The 26,145-nt window shown below is 55.7% G+C and overlaps 2 protein-coding genes across 5 annotated transcripts; one reads left to right on the forward strand and one right to left on the reverse strand.

Moving 5' to 3' along the window:
* Window positions 1-4,634: 4,634 nt before the first annotated feature.
* On the forward strand, window positions 4,635-6,379 carry GALR3 (galanin receptor 3; the record flags this gene model as incomplete). The annotated part of the gene is made up of 2 exons (XM_082851218.1): window positions 4,635-4,993; window positions 5,617-6,379. 2 exons carry the CDS (start codon window positions 4,635-4,637, stop codon window positions 6,377-6,379), a joined length of 1,122 nt encoding a protein of 373 aa, XP_082707344.1.
* An 8,445-nt stretch (window positions 6,380-14,824) lies between these two features.
* On the reverse strand, window positions 14,825-26,145 carry ANKRD54 (ankyrin repeat domain 54). Of its 4 annotated transcripts, none has more exons than XM_082849603.1 (8): window positions 25,760-26,145; window positions 24,281-24,328; window positions 19,785-19,883; window positions 17,362-17,433; window positions 16,812-16,859; window positions 16,612-16,736; window positions 16,297-16,404; window positions 14,825-15,959 (listed from the first exon to the last, which is right to left on the reverse strand). In XM_082849603.1, exons 1-8 carry the CDS (start codon window positions 26,082-26,084, stop codon window positions 15,885-15,887), a joined length of 900 nt encoding a protein of 299 aa, XP_082705729.1. In that variant the 5' UTR covers window positions 26,085-26,145; the 3' UTR covers window positions 14,825-15,884. The 4 variants fall into 4 exon arrangements, with proteins under 4 accessions (XP_082705729.1, XP_082705730.1, XP_082705728.1 ...); XM_082849604.1 differs by having other exon boundaries at window positions 19,785-19,878; window positions 25,760-25,803; XM_082849602.1 differs by having other exon boundaries at window positions 16,612-16,859.

A 26,145-nucleotide genomic window follows, 5' to 3' on the forward strand; every position in this document is an offset into this window, starting at 1 on the left:
AGAGGCTGGAGCCACTGTTTGGCTCCGTTGGATTCTTTCCTGCTGTAGAGGGCAGCTGAGCCCCAGCCCTGCAGGCCCCTTCCCGCGCCACCCACCCGCCTACTCTGCAGCCTTGGTGGACACCTCGTCCTCTGCTGCACATCCAAAGGAGGGCCTACAGCTGCCCAGATAAGAAGGGGCTGGGCACCCAAACCCATGTTTGGGAGAAGCAGAAGATTCAGCCCCAGAGGAAAGATTGTCGCTATTGGAGAGGCCCCCGATGGTCTGGAACTCTGTGTTCTAGCCCACTTTGTTCCTGCCTCTGTGGCCTTAGGCAGGCTCCTCCCCCGTGTGTGCCTCAGTTTCCCCCGCTGTACCAAGAGTGGCTGTTATATTGGTATCGGGGCCTTTCCATTTCCGTATTCCCGAGGCCTGCTGGTCTGAGGATCAGCCGCCAGGGGGCGTAGCGAGCTCAGGCTCTGCTATCGCCCCGCCCCCTCCAGACTTCTGGCCTCGGACTCAGCTGTTGCTACAGCCCCGCAGGCGAGGCCCCACCCTGCCTTGCCCCCGACCATGGCTCACCGCTTCCCTGCTGAAGATGACTGTCCCCTTCCCGCAGTCGCAACCCGTGGTGCTTCTCTCTCCATTGCCCTCCCCGCCTCAGCCTTACGGGCACCTGGTGGGGGTAAAGGATGGGTTCTGAGTCAGCGCGCCTCCAGCCTCAGCATGTTGTGGGCTTGGGAAGCTCGTAGTTTGCTGGCGATAGGGCAGGGAGGATGAAAAGGCCCTTCTTCATTAACGATGGGACCATGTTTCTGGCGCCCCCCATCCCCAGCCCCCCCTTCAGCCTGGGTGTCTAGGGATGGACAGTCTGGGTGAGCTCTGGCCCGATCCATCAGGATCTTAATGCTGGGATTCTGAGAATCCTAGCCTGTGCTCCCGAGGAGCTTGAGGCTGGGGTCCAGGAGTTCGGGGTGCTAGGGGATGCAGCCCCGGGGGAGGGGGCTGCTGTGGCCACATCAGGGGCACAGACACGCGTAGGGCATCTGGCACCAGGTGCACTCCTACAGCAGCAAGTACACACAGCCTGATGCCAGCCCCTGGCCAAGCCAGCAGCTTGACGTGCATGGTCTGCTCAAGCTGGCAGGTCCTAGTGGGTGGCCATGAGCAGCCACGGGGGGACAAATCGCAGCAGGTGAGGCTGAGATAAGGTGGACCTAGGTGAGGTCCATCAGCCAGTGGCGCACAGCGAGCACCGTTGCGGCCTGTAGTTCCCAGGCGCCGCCGCTGACATCGAGGCACTGCCACCGTGGGCCAGCTTGTCGCGGTAGAGCACCGCGTCATCAGCCAGCTTTCGGCTCAGTGTGTGGAGCTGTGCTGGCCCAGGTCCACCGCGGCACAGCCCCTCCGCCACCATCCAGAGGGGTCATAGGAGGTGCCAGGAGGTGCAGTGGCAGCTCTGGGCACACATGCTTGAACTTGGGCACGTACTGGTCATCGCCAGAGGCCAAGACAGGCTATAGGGCCGAGGGCCAGTCGCGGACAAGCTGCACTTACACACCCTGCAGAGCCTGGGTCTCTGGGGACCACTCCCAAGGCCCATCACCTGTCCTCTACGTTGGGTGCAGGGTTCAAGGCCACAGTCACCAGGAGCAGCAGTTGGAGCAAGGGAAGAGGGGTGCCTGGGGCCCGCTGGGACTTGGGCCATAGCGAGGCGCCCTTCCTGCCTTCCCCACAGGTGGTCTCTCTGGTTGCCACCATCCTCCCTCCTCCTCTGCTATCATATCAGCAGCTCAGCCTTGCTGCTGCTGGGAGCTCTGCCCTAGTACTGCCCCTGCCCATCCAGAGCTTAGCCTCCAGCAAGGAGGGACATGGTGGGCTGGGGGCTCCCAAGCGGAGGGAGGACGGTGTGTCAGGGACCTCGGGGCTTTCAGGGTCCAGGCCTGCCACATTCGTGAGTCCAGGCTTCTGGGAATCTAACAGTGCATTACTTTCATACAGGGTGGTTGTGGACCCCTAAATTCTTAAATCCCACCACACCAGGTCTGGATCCTACAATTCTGCTCTTCAGAGATCACACGATTCTACGATTCTAATTCCTTAATTCAATTTTGATAGCTCTGAATTCAGGTTTGGAGAATCTAGTATGATCCCTAATATCTTCAATTCAGTGAGTCTCTGCTTCCAGAAATCGGGGGATGCGCTGCATCTGGGATGGGTGACATGAGGCTTCAGAGGTGCCCGAGCACTGGTGAAAATCCCAGGGCCCGTGGGAAGCCAGTTCTGAAGAGTCTCTTCCCGGCTCCTCAGGCCTTGGTTACAAGTCCTGTCTTCATCAGCATCCCCTCAGACTGTTTTCTCTCCCCTTTCACAGACTTCTTGACATTCGCCCCACCCTCCCAGCTTCTAGAAAGACACCACACAGTGCCTACCAGCTCTCCTCTCCCTTAATTCATTACAGACAGCATCCTGGCCCCACTACACTTGTCTAGTTTTCAACAACCACCTTGTTGCTGAATCCAGTGCACCTCACACCCCGGGTGCTGGCCTCTCACCCTCTGGAAGCATGTGGCCATGTGGCCCACTCCTCCAAGAGGTCCAGACCAGAACCCCATGACTGAATGATACAGCCATTCACCGAGACCTAGTAACCTCTTCGGCTGTTGCCTGGACAAGAGGCTCCTAGTGGCTCACTCATTAAATTGCTCTCCTTCTATTCATCCTTTTAACCCCAGGCCGTAATAAACTAATTACACAATAAATGGGCAGGTCCTGTCCCTGCTCTAGAACCTCCTCTAGTTCCCCATTCTCCTCAGGCTAAAGCCAGACTCTTTGGACAGGCACGTAAACCCTGCAGGCTTCGGGCAGACTGAACCCCTAGAACAATCTTAGGGAAACTGATGGGTCTCAGGATTCTCAGGGGCCAGGAAGAGTAGTTCTATCTGAAGTCTGCAGCAAAGGGGCTCCTGGATTCCTAGCATAGAACACCCCACTCAAGACTAGGAGTCCCGGGACTTCCCTGATGGTCCAGTGATTAAGACCCCGCACTTCCAGTGCAGGGGGTGGTCGGGGAACTAAGATCCCACATGCCACACAGCGTGGCCAAAAAAACCACAAAAGACTAGGGGTCCTTTCTGAGCTTCGGTTGGAGCCCTTCTTGGAGCAGGGAGCAGAGACGATGGGGAAGCAGGACCACAGGAGGTGAGAGGGCCAGGAATGGACTGGGCCCTGGGCACAGAGGAGTTAACTACAAAGCGAGAATCTCAGAGAGCGAGATCAATGGGTTACTCGCTGCAGAAAGAGGCAGAAGCAACGCAGAGAGGCAGAGGAGAGCCGGACAGAAGAGCATGCCATCCGGGGGAAATCAGGGAATGAGGAGGAAGTGGCTACTTCTTCGGAAGGAGTGCCCAAGTCCAGCTCAGCAGAGGAAGGCCAAGGAGAGGAGGGAGCCTTGGGAGGCAGACCTGTACCTGCAGGTAGGCACCAAGGGGTGGCCACTGAGCCAGGAGGCAGCTTCAGCCTGGCCGGTTCGCCCAGGATCAAGCAGGAGCCCAGTGCCCAGGGTTGAGGTAGGTTTGCGCATCCTGGGCTTTGCGGGGACCTGCTGCATGCTGGGGTGGGAGACACAGATATCACCTTTCCTTCCTCCTCCCTGCCTGGCTCCCTTGCCCTTAATACGTCCAGCCACCCCAGAGGTCCAAGCATGTAGGGAGACCCCCAGGTAGCAGTCGATATGGGCCATGGGTGGGGCAGGGGTAAAGAGTGAGCACAGCTTGCGTAGATGCTCGTGTGCGCACACACACGCGCGTGCATAGATTGTCAGAAGCGCTACCTGTTACAGGCTCTCAGATGAGTGCTCCAGCCTTGGAGTCAGGGTACCAGGGTGGCAACAGTCTCAGATCTGCCACTCAAAGTGTGGTATTAGCCTCCCGTGTCCCCTCTCTGAGCCTCAATTTCCTCATGTGTAAAAAGGGGGCAGTGACTTATATGGTTCTCCCAGCTGTGCCACTGTCATGCTCTCACTAAACTGGACTATCAAATGACTCAGGGACGTCACCCATGTTTGGCTGAATTTGACCTATGTCCCAAAGTCTTCCTTAGGACTTCCCTGGTGGTCCAGTGGTTAAGACTCCACCCTTCCAATGCAGGGGGGCGTGGGTTCGATCCCTAGTCGGGGAACTAAAATCCCACATACCGCTCCCACATACCGCGTTGTGTGGCTAAAAAAAAAAAAAAAAAAAAAAAAAAAAGCCTTCCCTGTATTTCAGATCCCCATTGAAAAATCAGCGCCTGGGGTTGGAGCTGCCCCTCCCCCCACCCCACTTTGCCTGTGTCTTTACCTGCATCATCGGTTGAAGTTGTCTGTCAACTACCTAATCAGCCCTTCATGCCCTGGGCTATGGGGGTGTTCCCCAGGAAATTGAGAAACCCACCTTAGACACCAATGAGACTCTGTCAGGAGCTTGCACAGTGGGTCCCAGTGATAACTTCTGTCTCTGTCCCCACCCCCACCCCCATCCCCCACCAGCTTCCAGCCCATGGGACGTGACCAGGCCCAGGGTGGGGGACTAGTCCCCTGAGTTGAGTAACCGGAGCTGGGGGCTCCTGCCTGAGGACTCCAGCTTCTCTTCCTCAGGTGCCTGTCTGATGAGGAGATGGCTGATGCCCAGAACGTTTCGCTGGACAGCCCAGGGAGTATGGGGGCTGTGGCAGTGCCCGTGGTCTTTGCCCTTATCTTCCTGCTGGGCACAGTGGGCAATGGGCTGGTGCTGGCAGTGCTGCTGCAGCCCGGCCTGAGCGCCTGGCAGGAGCCGGGCAGCACTACGGATCTGTTCATCCTCAACCTGGCAGTGGCCGATCTCTGCTTCATCCTGTGCTGCGTGCCTTTCCAGGCCGCCATCTACACGCTCGATGCCTGGCTTTTTGGGGCGCTCGTTTGTAAGGCTGTGCACCTGCTCATCTACCTCACCATGTACGCCAGCAGCTTCACGCTGGCGGCTGTCTCGGTGGACAGGTGAGCTGGGTCGGGGACCTGGCCGGGTCTGGGCTGGGGAGGGAAGACCTGAACAGATTCTCATTGGCCTTAGAAAGGAGAGAATGGGGGACCAAAAAGGGACATAGGAGGGGGAAAAGGAACAGCTCCCTGGCCCCCACCAACCACTCCCTGGGCACCTGCAGGGCATGCTTGAGGGGATCATCCTGCCCTCCCCCCAACTCCATTGGGAGCTTCCGGAGAACATCTCTGTGTCCCAAGTGTTAGCTCAGGGCCTGGCACATGATGTTCTGTAAGAGTGAAATGAATGGCAAAAGGAACACACCAATGAATTCATCAGATATTTTATTACCGCCCACACCTGGCTCAGGTTGTGGTCAGACTGGCTTTCATGGCTTGAAACTTGGGGTCAAACCCAGGCTCACTCTCTAGCTGACAACCTCGGGCCGGTCACTTCTCTCTGAGCCTCTGACCCAGCCCCGCTAGGTGCCAGGCGCTGCTCTAAGCGCTTTGCGCGCTGACTCCGTTCATCCCCACAACCTCCATGCGAGGCCGGGCGCGCGATGCCCGCCCACCCCCGAGGTTCAGACACGGGCGTCTAGGCGGCCGCCCGCCCGCCTCGCTGACACCGCGCCCGCCCGCAGGTACCTGGCCGTACGGCACCCGCTGCGCTCGCGGGCCCTGCGCACGCCGCGCAACGCCCGCGCTGCCGTGGGTCTGGTCTGGCTGCTGGCGGCGCTCTTCTCGGCGCCCTACCTCAGCTACTACGGCACCGTGCGCTACGGCGCGCTCGAGCTCTGCGTGCCCGCCTGGGAGGACGCGCGCCGCCGCGCCCTCGACGTGGCCACCTTCGCCGCCGGCTACCTGCTGCCCGTGGCCGTGGTGAGCCTGGCCTACGGACGCACGCTGCGCTTCCTATGGGCGGCCGTGGGTCCCGCGGGCGCGGCGGCGGCCGAGGCCCGGCGCAGAGCCACGGGCCGCGCGGGGCGCGCCATGCTGGCGGTGGCAGCGCTCTACGCCCTCTGCTGGGGCCCGCACCACGCGCTCATCCTCTGCTTCTGGTACGGCCGCTTCGCCTTCAGCCCGGCCACCTACGCCTGCCGCCTGGCTTCGCACTGCCTCGCCTACGCCAACTCCTGCCTCAACCCACTCGTCTACGCGCTCGCCTCGCGCCACTTCCGCGCGCGCCTCCGCCGCCTGTGGCCCTGCGGCCGCCGCCGTCCCCCGGGCGCCCGCCGCGCCCTCCGTCGCGTCCGCCCGGCGTCCCCAGGCCCTGCCGGCTGCCTCGGGGACGCTAGGCCTCGCGGGCAGCTGCCGACGGGCGGCGGCTGGGGCGGGGAGCCGGGTCGGGAACCGGCCCGCTGCACAGAGGCTGGCCGGTCCCTGCCTGCCCGAGGACCGGAATAAACCTTGTCTGCCTCCACTCTAACGGGTGTACGTCTGTCTGTCATTTCCCTTCCCCCTGGAAAGGACGCCCCCAGGGGATGGGGCCAAAGCCAGGAGCCCTCTGAGGAGGAGTGGCTGAGCTGGGGACAGACACTAAGTCCACTGAGTGGACACCCCTGGGCGGTGAAAATGGTTCAGCGCAGCCAAGTGCAGGCCCTTAGCTAGGCAGCCCCGAGACGCTGTCCATAATCAGTCTGGCAGGAAGGAGGGCAATCCGCCGGCCCATCTGTATGGGGTGCTACATTTCTCAATCTAATTATCAAAACAGCTTTGCAAGGCAGATACAATCAATTCCACTTTATAGATGTAGACAGCAAGAATCAGAGAGGCTGAGTGGTTTGTCGCATAGCTAGTGTTTGGCAGAGGTTGGGTTCAAACCCACTGCTGTTTAACTTTTTCTACTCAGTAGAACCGAATACGGTTTTTCCCTTTTTTTTTTCTCCTCAGATCCCATGGTTTCCAAGGTTTTTCTTGTTTTTTCCTGATCCTCCATCAGCCCTCCTCCCCAAACCTGCAGCTCCCCGCGCTCAACTGGATGCCCTAGAAACCTGAGAGGGCGCCCAGCCCCCTTCCTTAGGAGAGCTCTGTTCAGGTACAGCGAGTGCTGAGGGCTTCCCCCGGCCGTCAAGTCCTAGGTCCACTGCCCGACCCAAACCCCTCGCATTATTCTTTCAGCCATTTGGTGCTCCTGGCTACGGGGAGGCGCTGAGCCACACTCGGGCCCCAGCTGGCCTTCCAGCAGCCCTGATTACCCTGTGGCCCCCTCCCTACCTGTCCCTGCACACAGCTGGGGTAGCCTGTGGTGTGGAAACCTCCTAATTAACCAATAGATCAGTCTCAATGGTTGCGGAGCCACTCACTTCCTCCCTCACCGTAAGCCAATAACGTTTATTAGCTTCCGGCTGAGTCCTGAGACCTTCGGCTTCCGTGTCTCCAGCGCACCTCCCGGCTGCTGGGCACCCTGGGAAGGCCCTCCCTGACAGTGGGCAGCTGCTGAGACCTCATCACTGCCTGCCACCTGCCACAGACCCAGGGGTCAGGACGGCAGTCGGCCTTCTCAGGGGGAGGTTGAGACGGAGCTGGGGAGCGACTGCTGCAAGGGCGCAGCACAGGGGCTGACATCTGGTCCTGTGCTCTTTCTCCCACGTCTCTGCCAAGATGTCCCCGGCTGACTCAGGCTGCAGCAGTGGGAGTGTTTCCTGGAGGGCAGGGGGTGTGATGCTGCCGCTTCTGCAGCCCCCGTTGTGGCCTCTGTCTCCCTGAGGCCATCACTCACACCTCGCCTGGCTCATCCGTGCCTCGTACCAGTACCAACCCCGGCAGGCAAGGCATATTACCTCTGTTTTCAGAAGTGAAAACCGAGGCTCAAGGAGATGAGGTACTTGACCAAAGCCAAGTGGCAAATTCGAGACAGAGCCAGGATTCTAACTGGGCGAGAGGGATGGCTCTCAGGGCAGCCCAGGCAGCATTGGAAGAACATCTAAGAGCATCTGACAAGGTCTGCTACACAACTGTGGTGAGTGCCTGCAAAATACAAGTGGGGAACAAAATCTCCTGGGGTTGGCTTATGCTGTGGCTGGTCCAGTCACCCAGCTGGGGTCACCTCTGTGCGCATGGAGGTGACCGACTGGGAACAGCCTACCTCTAGGATGGGCAGGAGACACTCGCCCAGCCGGGGAGTGGCAGATCCAGCGCCTGAACCTGCGTGACACCCCAGGCCCAGGGGAGGGGTCGGTCAGTGGAAGCCCTCCACACACAGTGGCCTGGCAGAGGGACACTCATACAGCCCAGGCCCTTGGCTGGACCCCAAGGCCTCCTGCTTCTGAAGGGGTCTCTCTGGCCCATTGGAACCAGATAAAGAAGCCCAGACACCCCGACTAATGGAGGGCAGTACAGCCTGCCCAGGGTAGGCACACACCCCGACTAATGGAGGGCAGTACAGCCTGCCCAGGGTACGCACACGGCCGGTATTTGAGACATGAGGACAGAGGTGCCAGGGAAGGAAAGACGTGACCCTCTCCTTTCTTCTTTCCTTTATCCCTGAAACGTTTGAGCGCCTGCCCTAAGCTACCCCTGAGAGGAAGCCAGAGACAGCGTGAATTTGGCCTGGTCTCTGCCTTCTGGGAGCTCTCGGTCTAGCTGGAGAGCCAAATACCAAAAGAAGAAAGGATAGCACTGTGTTATGGGGCCATAAGGGAAAAGTACACACAGCTTGAAAGGGCCCAGAGGAGGAAACTCCTGCCTTCCTGGGCGATCGAAGCAGGAGTCCCAGAGGAGACGACATTTAATGTGCATCTTCCTGGGAAGAGGTGGGAAGGGCCTGCCAGGCGGAGCAAGAGCCTGTGCCAAGGCAGCACAGGTGGGAGCAGTGAGCGGGCTTGCGCAGCTGAGGCAGGGCGGGGTGGGGCCTGGGGAGCCCGGGAGGGTGGGTGCAGTGAGATCACGTGTGTCTCCTAGGCTAGCTGGGGGCAGGAACTTCATCCTTCAGGCAGGCAGTGATGCCATTGAGGGTTTTCAGGAGGGTAGGTGCCCTAGGGTTGCTGTGTACAGGCTGGGTTGGAGGTGCCAGGTGGGCAGCAAGGAGCCCAATCCAGAGGCTGCTCTGTGAACCCTGGGCCAGGAAAGCTTCCACCAAGGGCCGGGCCTAGGACTAGATTAGTTTTGCCGTGGCTTTGGCAGGAAGATTGATGGCCTGCTGCTGGGCTTGGGATCGGCCCCTGAGGTTCCTTGGTCTGCTTCAGGGGGCTCATGAAATGCTTGGAAGAGCAGCAGATGGTTGTAATCCTTTGGTGGAGAGAGCCGAGTCCTGCAGGGCCGGAGGCAGGCAATGGGGGCTGGGGTAGAGGCTGAGCGAACCCTGGCTGCTGCCTCATGGAGAATCCACCTGACCTGAGCCTCCTGCAGGGTCTCAGGCCGGGCTCAGGGAAGCCTGGAGGTCCCAGGGAGGAGCTCCTCTTAGTTGGGGGAGATTTGAATTCTGCAGCTCTCTCACCCTCCTGTTTGTGCAGACCTCTTAGGGATGGGCCTGCAACATTCATGTCTGAATACCTACTGAGTACAGAGTTCTCCTGCAGGAAAGAAAGACAGAAGCACAGGGGATTGTGGGAGCCCAGAGGAGGGCCCTAACGAGCTTGGGGAGGCAGAGAAGACTTCCTGGAGGAGCTGACGCCCAAGCCAAGTCCTGAAGTGGGAGTTAGGACAGATGGGGAAAGGAGGATGGGAGAATACACACACAGGCCACCTGGGGTCCTCTACCCGCAGTCTGGCACAGCACGAGGAGCCGAGGGCCTGGGACAGGGTACGCGGGAGCCCCAGCAGGAAGTGAGGTGGGAGAGGTGGGGGGGTGGGCAGCCGCAAAGGATTCTGTAAATCCTGTCTGAAACTGAGACTGTACCTTGTCCTGAGGGCAATGGGGAGCCACGAAAATGTTTTAAGCAAAAGAGTGACCTGATCAGATGTACTCTTTAGGGAACTCTTTCTGGCTGCAAGGCAGGCTTTTCCCGGGGAGGGAAAGCAGAATGAGACTGGGGGCAGGGAGACCAGTTAGGAGGCTGGTGTGAGAATCCAGAGAGATGAAGACATCCAAGGCTCCGGCAGCGGGTGGGGAGACGTGGACAGACGGGACAAACCCATACGAGGTGCAGCTGTCGGGACTAAGTGGTGATTAACTGTCGTGGGCTAAGCGGTGTCCCAGATGACACCCAGCCTCTGGCTTGGGCTCCTGGGGGTGGCAGTGGGGGTGATGCGGGCAGAGGTCTGGGACGGGAGATGCTGAGCTCAGTTGGAACGCGTTGCGACCAGGGGCCTGGGGACACGGCGGGGGTGTCCACGGGGCGGCGGTGCACTGGGCACCTGCTGTATCTCAGGCCTTGCACTTGCCTCTGGAAGTTGTGTCTCATCTGCCTCAGAGTTTTGAAGATGGAGAAACTGAGGCTCAGAGAGATTAAGTAACCTGCCCAAGATCACACAGCTAGCCTCAAACAGCTGGGGTCTAAATCAGGTTGGTCCGATTTCAGTTCCACGGTCTTTAGGGAGGAGAAGGGGCAGGCAGGAGTCTCTTGAAGGGGAGGGAGGAACCTGAACATGCAAAGGTGACCTCCACCCACAGCCATCCGCCCTGTGTAGCAAGCGTGGCCCAGGGTGAAACTCAGCCCCGGGGAGGGGGGCGAGCTGCGGCCCCCGGTACAGCCACGTTCTCCAGCACCTCTGCCTGCCTCGGGCCGACGGGAACGGCACCAGCTATCAACTTCGAGCTGTGAACCTGGGGACATAAATACCAATTAACCACCCCGAGGTTTCCTATTAATGAACATCAGTCCTCAGCGCTGATGCAGGGCTCATCTGCGAGTCGCCAGCTGGATCCAAGACGGCATGAGGCCAGAGGGACACGCTGTGCAGGGGTGGAACTGTTTCTGGCTTAAGAGGACAAGATTGATTTATTGAGGCGTCTGCTCGGTGCCACCTTGCTTAGAGGCCTGGGCTCTGTGTAGGGGTGAGACTGAAGCAGGAGGAAGGGGGTGAGGAGGGGTTGAGGGGCCAGGGGTGCCAGCCTGGAGTTCCTGGGGGTGCTTCGGACGGCTGTGGCGCTGGGGAGGGTGCTGGACTGGGCATCTGGTGGACCTGCCAGGTCAACTCAGAGAGGTGACGTGGTGCACGGGCTGTGAGCCACATCGTTGGGTTTGAATCCTGGCTCCTGCACTTCGTAGCTGACCTCTCTGTTCCTCAGGACCCGTAGAACTGAGCCATCTGAGCCAGGCTGCGTTCTAAGCACACTGCCTCGGGCTGCTCCCTGGTGCTGCCAGCTATATGCGAGGTTTCAAGGGCTCTCCCGGGCGGACCCTTGCCTCCATCAAAAACCCTCACAATCTGGGAATTCCCTGGCCGCCCAGTGGTTAGGACTCCAAGTATCCACTGCCAGGGGCCCGGGTTCGATCCCTGGTCGGGGAACTAAGATCCTGCGAGCCACGTGGTGTGGCCAAAAAAACCCCACCAAACCCTCACAATCCAACTCGGAGGGCGCGACTCACCTGTCTCCGCCCCACTGGGCATGCTGACGGCCAAGTGCCTCTATAACACGTGCCGTCCTCCCCAACCTTCAAAGCGGGAGAGTCACCAGGCTGGCGTGGACCAGTCACAGAGACAAGGGACCACTCTGGCCCCTGGTCTGGGGCTTCAGGTAAGACTCCTTTGCTTCCCTGAGCCTGTTTCCTCAACTGTAAAGGGAACTGATCATATCTCCTTGTGGGCACCAAGGTCTCGGAGTTAGCTTGAGAGCCGGCATCAGGGGGTCTGGGCTAATTCACTTCGGGCCCTACTGCTGGGGGGAGCCAGGGACTTGGTTGGGATTGTCCAGGCATCGGTCAGTCCAGCTTCCTGCCCTCCTAACCCTGCCCTGGGCTCAGCGTCTGAAGCGATCTGGGGAGCTGGTGGGGCTTTTGCCCGGAGCCCATGGTGCCTGCTCTGGGTAAGGCTGCATCTCCAGGGTGGAGGTGACAGCTTGCCTCACCTGCTGTCACCAGGGCACATCTTCAGACCTCAGGATCTCCACAGCCTGGTCTCACCCCTCTCTCTGGCCAGCCCCTCACGCTCCCGGGCCCTGCATTTTTCCAGGCCATCTCCCGGCCCCAAAGCCAGCTTGTGCCTGTCCATCCGCCAGGCCTGGCTCATGCCGCTCCCAGCTCTCCCACCACCTCGGAAGGCCTGCAATAGTTTGCGCAGCCACCAAAGATCAGCAAAGACCATTCCGGACCCAGCTCAGTCCCGTCACCTCATACTGTCCCCTCTCTCCTCCAGGTGACCAGGTGCAGGCCTTGTCCACCGAGCACACTGTGCCATGTGCTCAGCGAGGAAAGGGCCCACCCCTCCCTGCACGGGGACAGAGACATTCACTCAGGAAGGTCCATCGGTTTCTACTGTGTCTCAGGAGCACTGGGGACATTGGCGCTTTGGGAACCTTGGCAGAGATTCCTGGGCTGGGCTGGGTCCTGCGCTGCTGTCTGACCTCAAGCGAGTTACTCTCTGCCTGAGCCTCAACCTTCTGCATCTATAAAATCGTGGGAGCAAGGGCACTGGCTACCCTTTTGGCTGCAAACGCTAAATCAAAGGGCTTGTGTAAAGGGCCTGCTGGCACACAGTAGGAGCTCAACAAATGTTGTCGCCCTCAGTTTTAGGAAACTCTGCTTCTGAGAAAGCTCTAATTTCAGGCGTGGTGGAAACAGCACGAGCTTTGGGGGCGGGTCCAGGGTCCAGCCCAGCTGCCTGGTTGGGTCACCCTGGCAAACCTGCATTTTCTCACCCGTCCAAAGCACCAGCAAGGCCTGTTATCTGACAGCATGGTTGGGAGAAGTGGTGAACATCCCCCAGGCATTACCACCGTCTGCCATGGGCAAAGGCAGGGATTTTAGTTTGCTTTTCTTGTTCCCTGTTGTATTCCTACCTGGAACATTGCCCAGCACATGGCAAGTGCTTGATAGGTATTTCCAACGTGAATGAAATGGGAGGTATAAAGCAAAGGACCCTACCCAGCCGGGGAAATCAGCAAACAGGACTTCTTCTTACTGCCCCCCCAACCCCCTGGCCCCCTCCCTGCTCCCCCCACCAACTCGGTAGCTCCCAGAGCAGCTAGTAACAGAGCTAACTCCCGTGTGGGCAGTTCTGCATCCTGCTGTGTCCAGTTCTCCATCCTGCCCTGCTCAGCCCAGTCTGCTCAGGGCCAACTTGTGTGTTTTCTGACTCACCCTAATGTCAGGCTGACTTTAACTGGCTGGATCTTCAGAGAGATTTGGGATTGCAGGAAAAATCTTGGCCACAAAAGGATCGAGGCAGATTGGCTAGCTGCCTGGCCACCTGGCAAGTGTCTGATGGCTGGCCCCAAAGCCACCTTCATCTGTCAAGCCTTTTGTTCACTGTCTGTAGGCCAGGGTGGGGCTCACAATGGCCCCCTCGCTTGCCCCAGTGGGCATCCTCCTAGTTCCATGGCTACAGGGCCAGGGGCGGGTGGGCGGGGCACCACAGGGATGGAGGGTGCTGCAGGGAGGCGCCCCACTTGCCAGGTGGGGATGGCTTGGTCCAGGCCAAGGACTTGTTAGGGGTTAGCCCGTGAGTCTCCGAGGCAGGTTAGTTATCTTAGAAATGCGCAGTCAACTCAGGGCAATTTCACAAAGTCTCAGCACGCCCCACCTCCTCAGCTCTGCCAATAGAAAGCAGGCTGCCCTAGGGGATAACGGGTCCCAGAAGTGCCCAGGCAGTCCCCAGGATGCCCTGGGCAGGCCTCTCACCTATCTGCTCCAAAGTTCTGCAGCAAGAGATCCTAACCTCTTCTAAATGTGGACCCTGCTCAGAATAAAAGCTATAGACCCTTTTATCGGTACATGCATACTCTTCACACAAAATCTTGCATCGTTTCAGGGGGTTCATACCTCTCTAATGGCCCACTAATTGAACCCCTTAGACCCGAGGTTGAGAAACCTTGCCTCAAGGCTCTTTAGGGTGATCAGCCCCGGAGGTGTGCTGGAGGGAGGCCCAGAGAAGCAAGCTCACGGAGTTTGAGGTCCCTTCCCTCCCATCCTGCTTCTCCTCTGCCCCGGGCTCTTCCCTGCTCAGCCCCACCCCTGGGGCCAGGGCCAAAGCGGGGCTGTGTCCAGGCACAGGCCCCAGCAGAGCCCCCAGAGGGCAAGCTCTAGCGTGCCCCCTGGGCCTGAGGGGGCAGGCTCACCTGCGGGGGGGTTAATCGCGTGGGCAGGAAGGAAGGCAGAAAGGCCGCCCCGCCCACCCGCCTGTCCCACTCACAGGTCGCTCCTCACCTTCCTCTGGCACACGGCCAGCCCGCAGCCACCCTGCTCACGGCAGCAGCAGCTTGTGTTGCATGGACACACTTTACCGCTTCCTCTGCCCTCCTCTATCCCCAGTCTTGGGGAGGGTACCGTCCCCAACCCTGGCCACCTGGTGGGGCTTGCAGCCTCCCCTCTCCCAGGGTCCTGGAGGCAGCCCCGGGCCTGTACCTCAGCCCCACAGAGAGACCCTTTTTTTCCTTAGGGTCTGGGGAACAGCTGGGTCCCATGAGTTCAGTTCAGGTCTGATCGAGCTGGGATTTGGGAGACAAGCTCCCCTCCTCTGAAAAGCAGCCAGGGTGCCAACTGGGTGGGAGGGAAGGTGGGGCAGAGCCAGAGCAGACAGGGACTGCCGATCTGGAAACAGTCTGTCTTTACTCTGCAGTAGAGTGGCTCCTGGGAGAGGGCTGGGCACAGCAGGCCCTCCCTTCAGGCTTCCTGCTGTGGCAGGTCCCTTCCAGGAGGGGGCGCCGCCTTTGGCGTGTTCGAGCCCCAAGGGGAATAATGGCTGCTCCTGTCGGGGCAGAAGTGGCAGGGGGTGGCGGGGTGGGGCTTCTTTGCAATGAGTTTTTGGGCCTTCAAACAACACAAATTTATTCTCTTATGGTTCTGGCAGTCAGAATCTGAGATCTCTCTGGGCTAAAGTCAAGGTGTCGGCAGGCCGGTCCCTTCTGGAAGCTCTGAAGGGAGAATCCATTTCCTCGCCTTTTCCAGCTTCTGGAGGCCGCCTGCATTCCTTGGCTTGTGACCCCTTCCTCGAGTTGCTCCGATTTCTTGCTTCTGTCACCACATCTCCTGCTTCCTCTCTGAGCTCCTGCTTCCCTCTAATAAGGATCCGTGTGATTCTATCAGGCCCGCCTGGATAATCCAGGACAGTTACCTTGTCTAAAGACCCTTAATTTAATAACATCTGCAAAGTCCCTTTTGTCATTTAAGGTAATGTTCACAGGTTCCTGGGATTAGTACATGGCCATCCTGGGGGCCACTCCTCCACCTACTACAACTAGGCTGCAGAATGGCGACCCCCTCCTGGTGTTTCAATGATTGGGAGAAAAAAGGCTGGGGATTCCCTGCTTTGGGTTCAGCCGGGCCCTTCCTAACCTTGTATTTCTAAGGTCTAGGCTTCACCAACCCCCTCCTTCCAACCAGAGAAACTCACTGCCATGTCTCCTTGAAAGTCCGGTGACAAGCCTAAACCTAAGTGCTGGTGAGAGGTGCGGGGCCAGCCCAGAAGCCCTCTAGGCCAGAGGGCGCCTGCCCTAAGCCAAACCCTGCTGGCCACAACGAGCCCACGGCTGGAGACACAGAGAAGGGTCTGGGGCCTGCCGAGGGTGCCAGGGAGGCCATGGGACGAGTGAGGCCTGCTAGGATAGCGCGTCGGCCAGAGCTGAGGGAGGCGTGGCTGCGGCGCCGTGGGAGCCGAAGGAAGACGCTGTGGGCTGTGGTCCCGGCCTCCACGGACGATGGAGACCGCGGCTGGGAGTGGCGCTGAGGTCACTGAGGGAGCATCTCTGCCTCGCAGCAGCTGGGGCGAGGGCCTCGGCAGACAAAGTCCCAGGCACTGGGCTTTCCTTTGTAATGAGAGGGCAGTGGGGCGGGGGAGAGCGGCGGAGCGGGAGGGCAGGGAGCCTCTCTTGCTACCTCTTCTCCATGTTCTGCATCTGCAAACTGAGGGAGGTGAAGCTGGCCAGCAGGTCGGTCACTTCATCCACCTGCGGGATGAAACCGAGGCTCTGTTATGGGGTGCCCCCGGGTCCCCCCAGCAGCACCACAGGCATGGAGGGCAGACACTGTCTCTCCCCGCAGGGCATGTGGTGGCTTCACCATGACTAGGGAGCTGCTGTCTGAGGCTGAATCCTTGCTGCCAGGTGGTCTCAGACCGCCCCAGAGAGAAGGGCCCGGGAAGCTTCAAAGGAAGTGGACAGAGGCTCTGAGGTCCTCAGTGGGCGACAGGCCTGCAGCCACGCCTTTCTCCTGCGTCAGAGCAGGGGTGGGCTGGCCCTGAGGCTCCGGCCAGGGCCTGGGTCTGGACCTGCAGCTGCGGCTCACCTGCTCTTTGGTGCTTGTCATCTGGAGGCGGGTGCAGAGGTCATCCAGCCGCTCCCGCTGCTCGTGCCGCCCCAGGCGCTCCAGGTACTCCCTCAGCATCTGGATGATCTGAAACCGGAGGGTGGGCTGAGGGTGTGCTGGGAGGCACAGAGCGGCCTGACGCTGCTGCCGAGGGGCACAGTGGAACAGGTGCCAGCTGGGGTCCGCGTGAAGCCACCCAGGAGCCCTGGTGCCGAAGGCGGGCGTGTCTGTGGTTCGGGCAGCACCTGCCCAGGGTTTGCTCGGGGCCGCAGCTCAGCTGAGGGGGGCGCTCACCTGCTTCACCTCCAGCCGCACGGCCTCCAAGCACTGGGAGTGGCCTTCCTGCAGGATGTTGAGCTTCGACTTGGCCAGGTGCAGGGGCGTGCGGCCCGCTCGGTCCAGGGCATCTACCCGGGCCCCTGTGGGAGCAGGCAGAGGTGAGCATGCTGGGGGTGAGGGGGATAGAGGAGGGAGAAGGGGAGGAGACCACTTACCTCCTCGCAGCAGTGTGGTGATGACAGGGACGTGGTTGGTGCAGGCCGCTGAGGGAGAAGAACAGGGACTGAGAGTCCAGGACCACTGGGGCTTGGCCTGGGTGCCCACCAGAGGAGCAGGACTGTCTCTGAGGGTCCCGATGCCAGGTCACGCCCCCTGAGAAGGCATCACCAAGGCAGCAACTGGGAGGGACTCGGTGATCAAATCCGACTCCCTCCCTGTACAGCTGGGGAAACTGAGGCTTGGAGACGGGACCTGCCTCACCATGAGCCACAGTGTGAGTCAGCCGCAAGGCGGGAACCTCCCCTAACAGAGCTGCTGCTGAGTCAGATCAGGTTGTAAAATCAGCTCTGCTCAGGGCACAGCCAACTAGTGATGGATGGGGACAGCCGTGGGACACAGCCCGAGGGGAGTGTGGCCCTGGGGGCTCAGGCTCCCCCCCAGATGAGAGCAGAGCCTGCTGGGAGCCTGCAGGACCCCAGGCTCTCCATCAGAGGAGCCTGTCTGTGCTGCAGAGAAGGGTGTCTCGGCAGCTTGCCAGGCACTTACCCAGGTGCAGTGGTGTGTTCCCCAGCCCGTCTCGCTGATTGGGGTCGGCTCCATGGTCCAGAAGCAGCTGCACTGGAAACAGGAAAACCCAAGAGGAGCTGTTGGGGGCTTCTATGAGCAGCACCCTAACCCCACCCGTGACCTAGCTAAAGAGGCTCGCTCAAAGTGGGGGACACTGAAGGCTCACACAGTCCCCCACGCTGTTTCATCCACTCACTCACCGGCTCATTCGCCCCTAAGGCTCATGTGCAGGACTCTAGGGCCAGGAACTGAGGATTCTGGGAGGGCCCCCTGGCCTATGCAGGTATTGCGGGACTGAGACTCTAGGGGTTAAAGAAAGTTCTTCCAAGGGCAGTGGCCGCTCGTGAAGGCTCTCCAGGGCATTTTCTGCTCCTTCCACAGCCAAGCGCCATAGTGGGAATCAGGCCAATAGAAGATGCTGGGCGCCCCCTCCTTACGAGTCTCTGCGCCACATCAGGGGCGGGCCGTGGTATCACCAGGGCTCACCAATTACCCAGACGGATGTGCAGGCAGACTAACTCACATGAGGAGGCCAATCTGAGCCTCACAACATATACAGAAACTAATTCAGGAGGGACCATGACCTAAATGTGAAAGCTATAACAGTCAGGCCTGTAGACGAGAACAGGAGAATATCTTCATAACCTTGGGACAGGCAAAGATTTCCTAAACAGGTCACAAAAATACTAACCATAAAAAAGAAAAGATTGATAAATTGGAATCATTAAAATTAAGAACTTGTGGGACTTTCCTAGTGGCGCAGTGGATAAGAATCTGCCTGCCAATGCAGGGCACACAGGTTCGATCCCTGGTGCAAAAGATTCCACATGCCGTGGAGCAACTAAGCCCGTGCACCACAACTACTGAGCCTGCGAGCCACTACTACTGAAGCCCGCGCTCCTAGAGCCTGTGTTCCACAGCAAGAGAAACCACCGCAATGAAAAGCCTGTGCACCGCAACAAAGAGTAGCCCCCGCTCGCCACAACTAGAGAAAGCCCGTGTGCAGCAACGAAGACCCAACGCAGCCAAATATAAATAAATAAATAAAAATAAATAAAATTAAAATTAAGAACTTGTGTTCATCAAATGAGAACATTCAGAGAACAAACAGGCAAGCTGAGAAAAAGTCATTTATATTTAATAAATGATTTATGTCCAGAATATATGAAGAATTTCTATAAATCAATAAGAAAAAGATAGGCAACTTGTTAAAAAAAATGGACAGGAGACTTGAACAGATACTCCACAAAAGAGGATACAAAAATGGCCAATAAATACCTGAAGATGTGCTCAACATTACTGACCATCAGAGAAAAGCAAGTTAAACCACAAGGAGATACCACTATACTAGAAGGGCTAAAATTTAAAAGAGATAATACCAAGCATTGCCAAGGATGTGGGAAAATGTGGAACTCTCTCACAGTGCTGGTGGGAGTGTATAGGGGTAGAACCATCTTTGGGAAAAGTTCGGTAGTACACACTAGCTAAACATGTGTGTACCCCAGTGACCCAACAATTCTAACACAGATAAGTGCTTATATCCATCAGGTCACATGTACAAAAATGTTCCTAGCAGCTTTGCTCCTCCTAATAGTCCAGACCTGGAAAAAACACAAATGCCCATCAATAGTAGAACGGGTGAACCGTGGTCCATCACGCGATGAAACACCAGCCAACAATGAGAGCAAAGAATTACCATTACTCACAACCTTCAGGGATGAGTCTCAAGAATATAATTCCTTCTCTTGTTCTTTTGGCCGCGCAGCATGTGGGATCCTAGTTCCCCGACTAGGGATAGAACCCTCCCCCATGCACTGGAAGTGCAGAGACTTAACCACTGGACCACCAGGGAAGTCCCTCAAGGATATAATCTTGAGTGAAAGAATTCAAGATACAAAAGAGTGCATATTCTGTGCTTCCATTTATGTGAAATTGAAAAACAGGCAAAACTAATCTATGGTGATCAAGGTCCACGCAGGGGTAAGGACTGGAAGGGGCATGAGGCAGGCTGCTGGGCACTGAAAATATTCTATATTTTGATCCAGGAGGCGGTTACAGCAGTGTATACACACAGAAAGCTCACTGTTTATAAGTTATACCACGTCCAAAAAAACCTTATAAAAAAGGGGGGGCTGTCCCGCTGCTGCCCTTAGCACTGAGTAAATGTTGCCTGAACGTCTTGAAGGACTGGTCCGACCTCAGAGGCAATCATATTCTTTCCGCTGGTGGACCCCTGGCCCGGTCTGGCAGTGCCAGTTCCACAGGCTAAAGGAGTGAGAGGGGCTGGGTCTTCCTTATATCCAGCACCCGGCTGAGCAGACAGCAGATCCTCCCCCAGCCCCTCTGAAGTGATGCTACTCGCCCAGCCTCCCTCCCTCCCCCTCCCCCTCCCCAGGACTCACCAATCTGGTCATTGCCGTTGCAGGAGGCAAAGTGTAGGGCTGTGCGGCCCTTGTCGTCAGCTGCACAGGGATCCGCGCCATCTTCCAGCAGCTGCTGCACTGACACCACGAAGACAGAGGGAGCAAGTGGAGAGAGTGGCAGTGTTAGCCAGGCTGCAGCCCCAGGGGATAGATGGGGATGCTCAGGGGCCCTTCCAGGCAAGGCATTGACAATGTTTGGGAGAGCTAGTCCCTCCTAGATGCTGGCCCCACGGGGACTGCCATGACAAGGGACTTGTTCTCCTGAGGGCACAACTGAGGGCCCGTATTCTGGGTGCTCAAACTACGTGTCTAGGGATAAAACATCATGGAAGAATCTCGGCCCTCAGGGTCAGAAATTTGGGAGCCGTGGAAATCCCCGGCGTAGACTCTGGCCCCGCCCCTCTCCCTGCATCTGGCTGCACATCCATTCCAGCTGGACACAGCCGAGCGAGCTGTGGGCTGATTCTTTCTTTGCTCCCAGGAGGCAGCCCTTTAGAGTGGACGGAGCACAGGCTCTGCCACACAGACCAAGCCCCAGGCTAAACTAAGCAAAAGGGAAAGGAGTTCATTGCCAACAGCACGGGGCAGTGGGAAGGCCTAGATTTAGGCCCCCATTCACCAGCGAATGGGAGGAATCTCTGCCCTGCTAACCTCCAGAGTTGCTGTAATGAGAATAATGGATGAGAAATTCCTTCCTTGAAAAGTACAGAGCCATTATAAAGTGTGAGGCATCGTGTATTATGCGTCCACGTCAACTGAAAGGCAGAACTTACCGCCAAACATCATTCAGAGCAAGAAACAGAAGGCTCTAGTAAGCCCCCGGCAAAGCTCTCAAGGACTTGAGCCCTTCCAAATGAAATCCAGGCATCTCCTGCTTCGTGAATCTCTCATCTCCTCAAGCTGAGCGAGCTGCCCCCTCTCCTGCATCCCCATAGTGCCCTGTTCATCCTGCTACTCTCATATTCATATGCTGTGCTCTTTTACAGTAACTACGACTGTAGACGGAGCACCAGCCAGGCGTCAGGTACCTGACTGCCAAACCCCTCAACCACTCAGCACAGTATCACATCCACGGTACAGATCAGGAGACAGACTCCAGCCCAAGCCAACAGGAGGCCAAGCTGGGATAGGAACCCAGGTTTCTCTGGCTCGAGAACTTACACCTCTCCAACTAAATACAGGACTTCAGTTTCCTCAGGTTTTTTTTTTTAGAAGTGGTGTTGCTTTATACTCTTCTTCTCCAACTATTCTGTAGGTTTTTTGTTTTGTTTCTTAATATCTTGGACCAAGATATGACTTGCCCTGCTCCATGAATGTTGCTGACTGACTGAATAAATGAACGAATGAAGGTGGTGGGAAAGGGTTATGAGAGTGGAGGAGAAGGAGACGCTTCCAGTCACCTCTGTGTTCATCACCAAACGAGAGCCAGTATCCAAGAGATTAGAGCAAAGCTAAAACAGTCAGTTCCAGTTTTGTGATTTGTGCAGCTACAGTCTTTATGGAAAGCACTTTAGCAACATCTATCAGAAGCCATCAAGATGGGCGTATCCTTTGATGTAACAACCCCATTCCTGGGAAATCATCTTAAAAATGAAAAACCAGCGTGCAAACATGTGACTGACTAAATAACTCTTGCTTTGTCCCTCTGAAGGCATCATGTGCATCCACTACAAATTGTGGTTATAACTGAGGCATGGAATTGCAAGGTGATTTCTACTTTTTACTTTATAAGCTTCAAAAAAATTGTACAGCTACATATTCATTCTATAAATAGGAAAGAATAACGCTTCCGTTTTGAAAAAACAAATGGTTATGAAGACTATGAAAAATGTTTATGATACACAAAACATTATGCGGGCTACAGAATTGTGTATACAGCACAGTTTGCAAGCCCTTCAAGAAACTTCCTCTGCATAGGAAAAAGGACAGGAAGGATATTCACCAAAATATTAACAGAGATTCCTTTGCTGACATTAAGGATGTTTTTCATGAAGATTTTTCTAATTTTCAAAACATTTTAAATGCACATATTATTTTCACATTTAAAATCTTTTAAATGATTACGAAATCACAGAAAGGCACTTACGATTTAACGATAGCAGGGTATAAATTTTACATCCACTGTAATTGCTAACCTATACCAAAAAAACCAACAAACATGCAGAGAAAGATTAAACAAAATGCTAACCATACAGGAAAAGGAATGAAGAGGCCAATCTACAGCCACTTTCGCTGTCAGAGTCCTGCAAGAGCCTGGAAAATCTAAGAGCCACTTAGATTTGAAGATGGGTGTGTCACAGACTCTGAATGGAAAATCACAGCATTTCCACCAAAATAATAAAACCACCATGTGGACACCTGATTCAGGATAAACTAGATGTGGAACTTCCCTGGTGGCGCAAAGGCTAAGAATCCGCCTGCCAATGCAGGGGACACGGGTTCAAGCCCTGGACCAGGAAGATCCCACATGCTGCAGAGCAACTAAGCCCGTGTGCCACAACTAGTGAGACTACGCTCCAGAGCCCACGAGCCACAACTACTGAGCCCACGTGCCACAACTACTGAAGCCCACATGCCTAGGGCCCGTGCTCCACAACAAAGAGAAGCCACCACAATGAGAAGCCCTCGCACCACAACGAAGAGTAGCCCCTGCTCACCACAGCTAGAGAAAGCCCGTGCACAGCAACAAAGACCCAACGCAGCCAAAAATAAATTAAAAAAAAAAAGATAAACTAGAATATAGCCAGTATAATAACTATAAATGGAGTATAACCTGTAAAAATTGTGAATCTCTATACTGTACACTTGTAACTTATATAATATTGTACATCAACTATACTTCAATTTAAAAAAGAGAGAGGGACTTCCCTGGTGGTCCAGTAGTTAAGAATCTGCCTTCCGATGCAGGGTACGTGGGTTCGATCCCTGGTCAGGGAACTAAGATCCCACATGCCACAGGGCAACTAACCCGAGCGCCACAACTACTGAGCTCACGCGCCTCAACTAGAGAGCCTGCAGGCCGCAACCTACAGAGCCCACGTGCCGTAACCTACAGAGTCCATGTGCTCTGGAACCCGTGCGCCACAACTACAGAGCCCACGTGCCCTGGAGCTTGCATGCCACGACTAGAGAAGAGAAAACCCACACGTTACAACTAGAGAGAAGCCCATGCGTCGCAACAAAAGATCCCGCATGCCTCAACTAAGACCTAACGCGGCCAAAAAAAAAAAAAACAACACTAATTAATAAATCTTTAAGTAAATAAATGTGAGAAAGAAAATAAAAGAAAATAAACCCATTTAAAAAAAAAGATAAACTAGACTTTCTGTGAAACGGAAGTATAATTAAAATATTCTCTGGCCACACACTCAAGATATTAAAAAGAGAACACATCATCTTTCCTTGAAAAGCTATATAGGTTGCTACCCAAATATTCTACAATATTAAAGTTCATGGAAAAGAGATAAAAGTGGAGAGCGCTGGAAACCCCTCCAGTTTCCAGGCCTGCTCACTACGCTCTGCCAGGGATAAGGGACCCACTCTAGGCCTGTGTTTTAACGCCCAGCTCCCTGAGGGGAACGACCTCTCCACGCCTGCTATGAACAGGCTCTTATCCCTCGGCTGACTTTGAAGATGAAGGTAGAAAACCACGAGCCAAGGAATGCGGGCGGCCTCAGAAGGTGGAAAAGGCGGGGAAACAGATCTCCCTTGAGCCTCCAGAAAGAAATACAGCCCTGCAGACACTTTGATTTCAGCCTGGTGAGACCTGTGTTAGACTTCCGACCTATAGAACTGTCTGATGATAAACTTGTGTTGTTTTACATTATCTTTGTGGTAATTTGTTACAGCGGCCAAAGAAAACCCATATACCACTTTTCCCTGATTCACAGAAAGAACTGTCAGTGGATACAATTAAAATTTTTTTCCTATAGCTTGTCTTGTAGCTTTGATGCTGCTACTGCCCTGTCAGCTAGCAAATGGTGAAGAGCAACAACAAAAAACAAAGTGGTGTCCTGCTAGGAGCCTCTCCCATGCCTTTCAGATGTTCTGTCAACTAAAGTTTGAGAACCACTGACCCAACTACCACAAGGCCTCAGGGAGCAGTTGAAGGTGGTGGCTCTCCTGGCACTTCAAATTGACTGTTCATTCCCATTAACCACAAGTTCCAAAAAGCTCCTACTCTGCGGCTGGGTGCCAGGGATACAAAAGCAGACATGGTCCCCACCACCATGGAGCCCACAGGGTGATAAACGCTATGACATCAGGAAGTACAGGGTGACAGGGAAGCATGGGAAGAGTGAGCATCTGAGCCAGACTTGTCATCTGCAAGATGACTGCAGTTATACAATAAGTACAGCGAGCCTGGTCCTAGGGGTGAGCCAGCAGAATTCAAGCACTGTCTTCCCAGATGTTGGTTACCTGGATTTTTCCTTCCCCGACCAGACCGGGGAGCTGGACTCACTCTGCACACTCACCTGTTTCCACATCGTTGGCATTGGCTGAGTCCCTCAGCCTCTTCAGAGCTGTGAAGACAATAAGAGTGCCAGTTAAAACAAACAAACAAACCAGCAATGGCCATGATGAAGCAAAAAGTGATGGCTTCCTAGCTACCCACCACTCAGCCACAACGGCATCTAAAGAGAAAGAAAGGGGCCAGGATACAAGTGACACTACCCCGGGAACCAGGAGAAACCTGAAAGGTGACACAGCTAGTGCAAAAGCCACATTTTGTAGCAAATCCTCCAAGGCCTTTGGAGCCAGATCTTGGCTCTGCCACTTGTCGGAGCTGGGTGACCGTGAACAAGTTAGTTAACCCCCTGGGCCTCAGGTCTATCACCTGCAAAACAAGGTTGAGCTCTTTCCTGACAGGCCCGAGTTGTTGCAAAGACCAAATGAGGTGATTTACACGGAAGCGCCCTGTGAGCTGGTTACACAGATAATCTTATATCCTCTTTCAAAACAGACCGCTCCCAAATGACTTACTTAAATTTGATGATTCCTATGAAGAAACTTTTTTCTCCACAATGACACTACCTGTATATTAGAGGCTAATAGAAAGCAATGCCTTTATCAGCAGAGAAATGGACAAAAATTGCAATTCATGTATATAACGATTCCTTACATTCATATAGCACTTTCAAATTTTCATTTAATCTTCATAACACCACTAAGATACAAGTAGGTATTAAAGGGCCCCTAAAAGTCCCCATTCTTAAAACTTTCAGGGTTTCCATGGCACCCATAAAATGTAAAAGACAATATGGTGGAAGTACCAGAGCAGGAGTTCTAATACCAGCATAGCCAATTTCTAGCTATGTGACTTGGAGCAAGACAACTGCTCTGAACCTCAGTTTCACCTTCAGTAAAATGGGAACAGTATCTGGATCTCAGTGAGTTATGACGAGGATCAGAAATGATCAGAAACCACCCAACTGTGTTTGGCACACAACAAAGGCAGAATAATAACTATATATTCCTTACCTTACTTAATAACTCTGGCAACATCCCTGTAAAGCATACCATACCCATTCTACAGATGAGAAAACTAAAGCTGAAAGGTTCTACAGTTTGCCTAAGACCTAAATGAGATAGAAAAGTCCAATCCAGGTCTGTGCATTTAAAGAAGTAAGTTGGTAGGACTTGGCTCTGATATCATAATATTCTCCAGTATCCCATTTATTATCTACAAATAAACACCTGGAGTCAGGAAAAGTTTCTATTCAAGAACTACCAAATGTGAAAAGCCACTGGGACTGGTTCTGAGCGGGAAGACTACTTTTTTTACACTCATGGTCCTTAGCAGCTATAATTCTACTATTGGTACTGAAAGTGGACTCAGGGGTCACTCCAGGTCCGTAACTCAGACGTCGGAGGACACCATCCTGAACGGGCTGGGGAGATCAGGGCCCGATTCTCAGCCGAGGGCCAGCCCCGCCTCCCGCCGCGCTCCTCACCGTGCACCTCCTTGCCCGTGGGCCCGAGCCGGCGGTGGGGCCTGGCGGCGCGCCTCAGCCGTCCGGAGGGGATCTTACAGAGCAGCTCATCGCGGGGCTCCGCCTCCTGCTGCCACAGGACGTGAAGGTAGCGTAGCGGGGACTGGGCCCCGCCGGCCGCTCGGCCCGGGAGCCCCGCGCCGCCGCCCAGCGCAGACCCGAAGTCGGCGAAGGAGAAGAGGCCCTCGGGGCCCGTCAACGGCTCTGGCGCCACCGCGCACTCGCCATCCGAGCTCGAGCGGCCAGAGCGCGACTCTTCGTCCGCGCCCCCGGCGGCGGCTGCCATGGCAACGGCTCCGTGCTGGCCTGGCCGCGGGAGCCTCGTGCTTGTGCGACCGACCGACCCG

Source organism: Leucopleurus acutus (genome assembly GCF_964270905.1).
Source record: "Leucopleurus acutus genome assembly, chromosome: 11".
Classification (NCBI taxonomy): domain Eukaryota; kingdom Metazoa; phylum Chordata; class Mammalia; order Artiodactyla; family Delphinidae; genus Leucopleurus; species Leucopleurus acutus.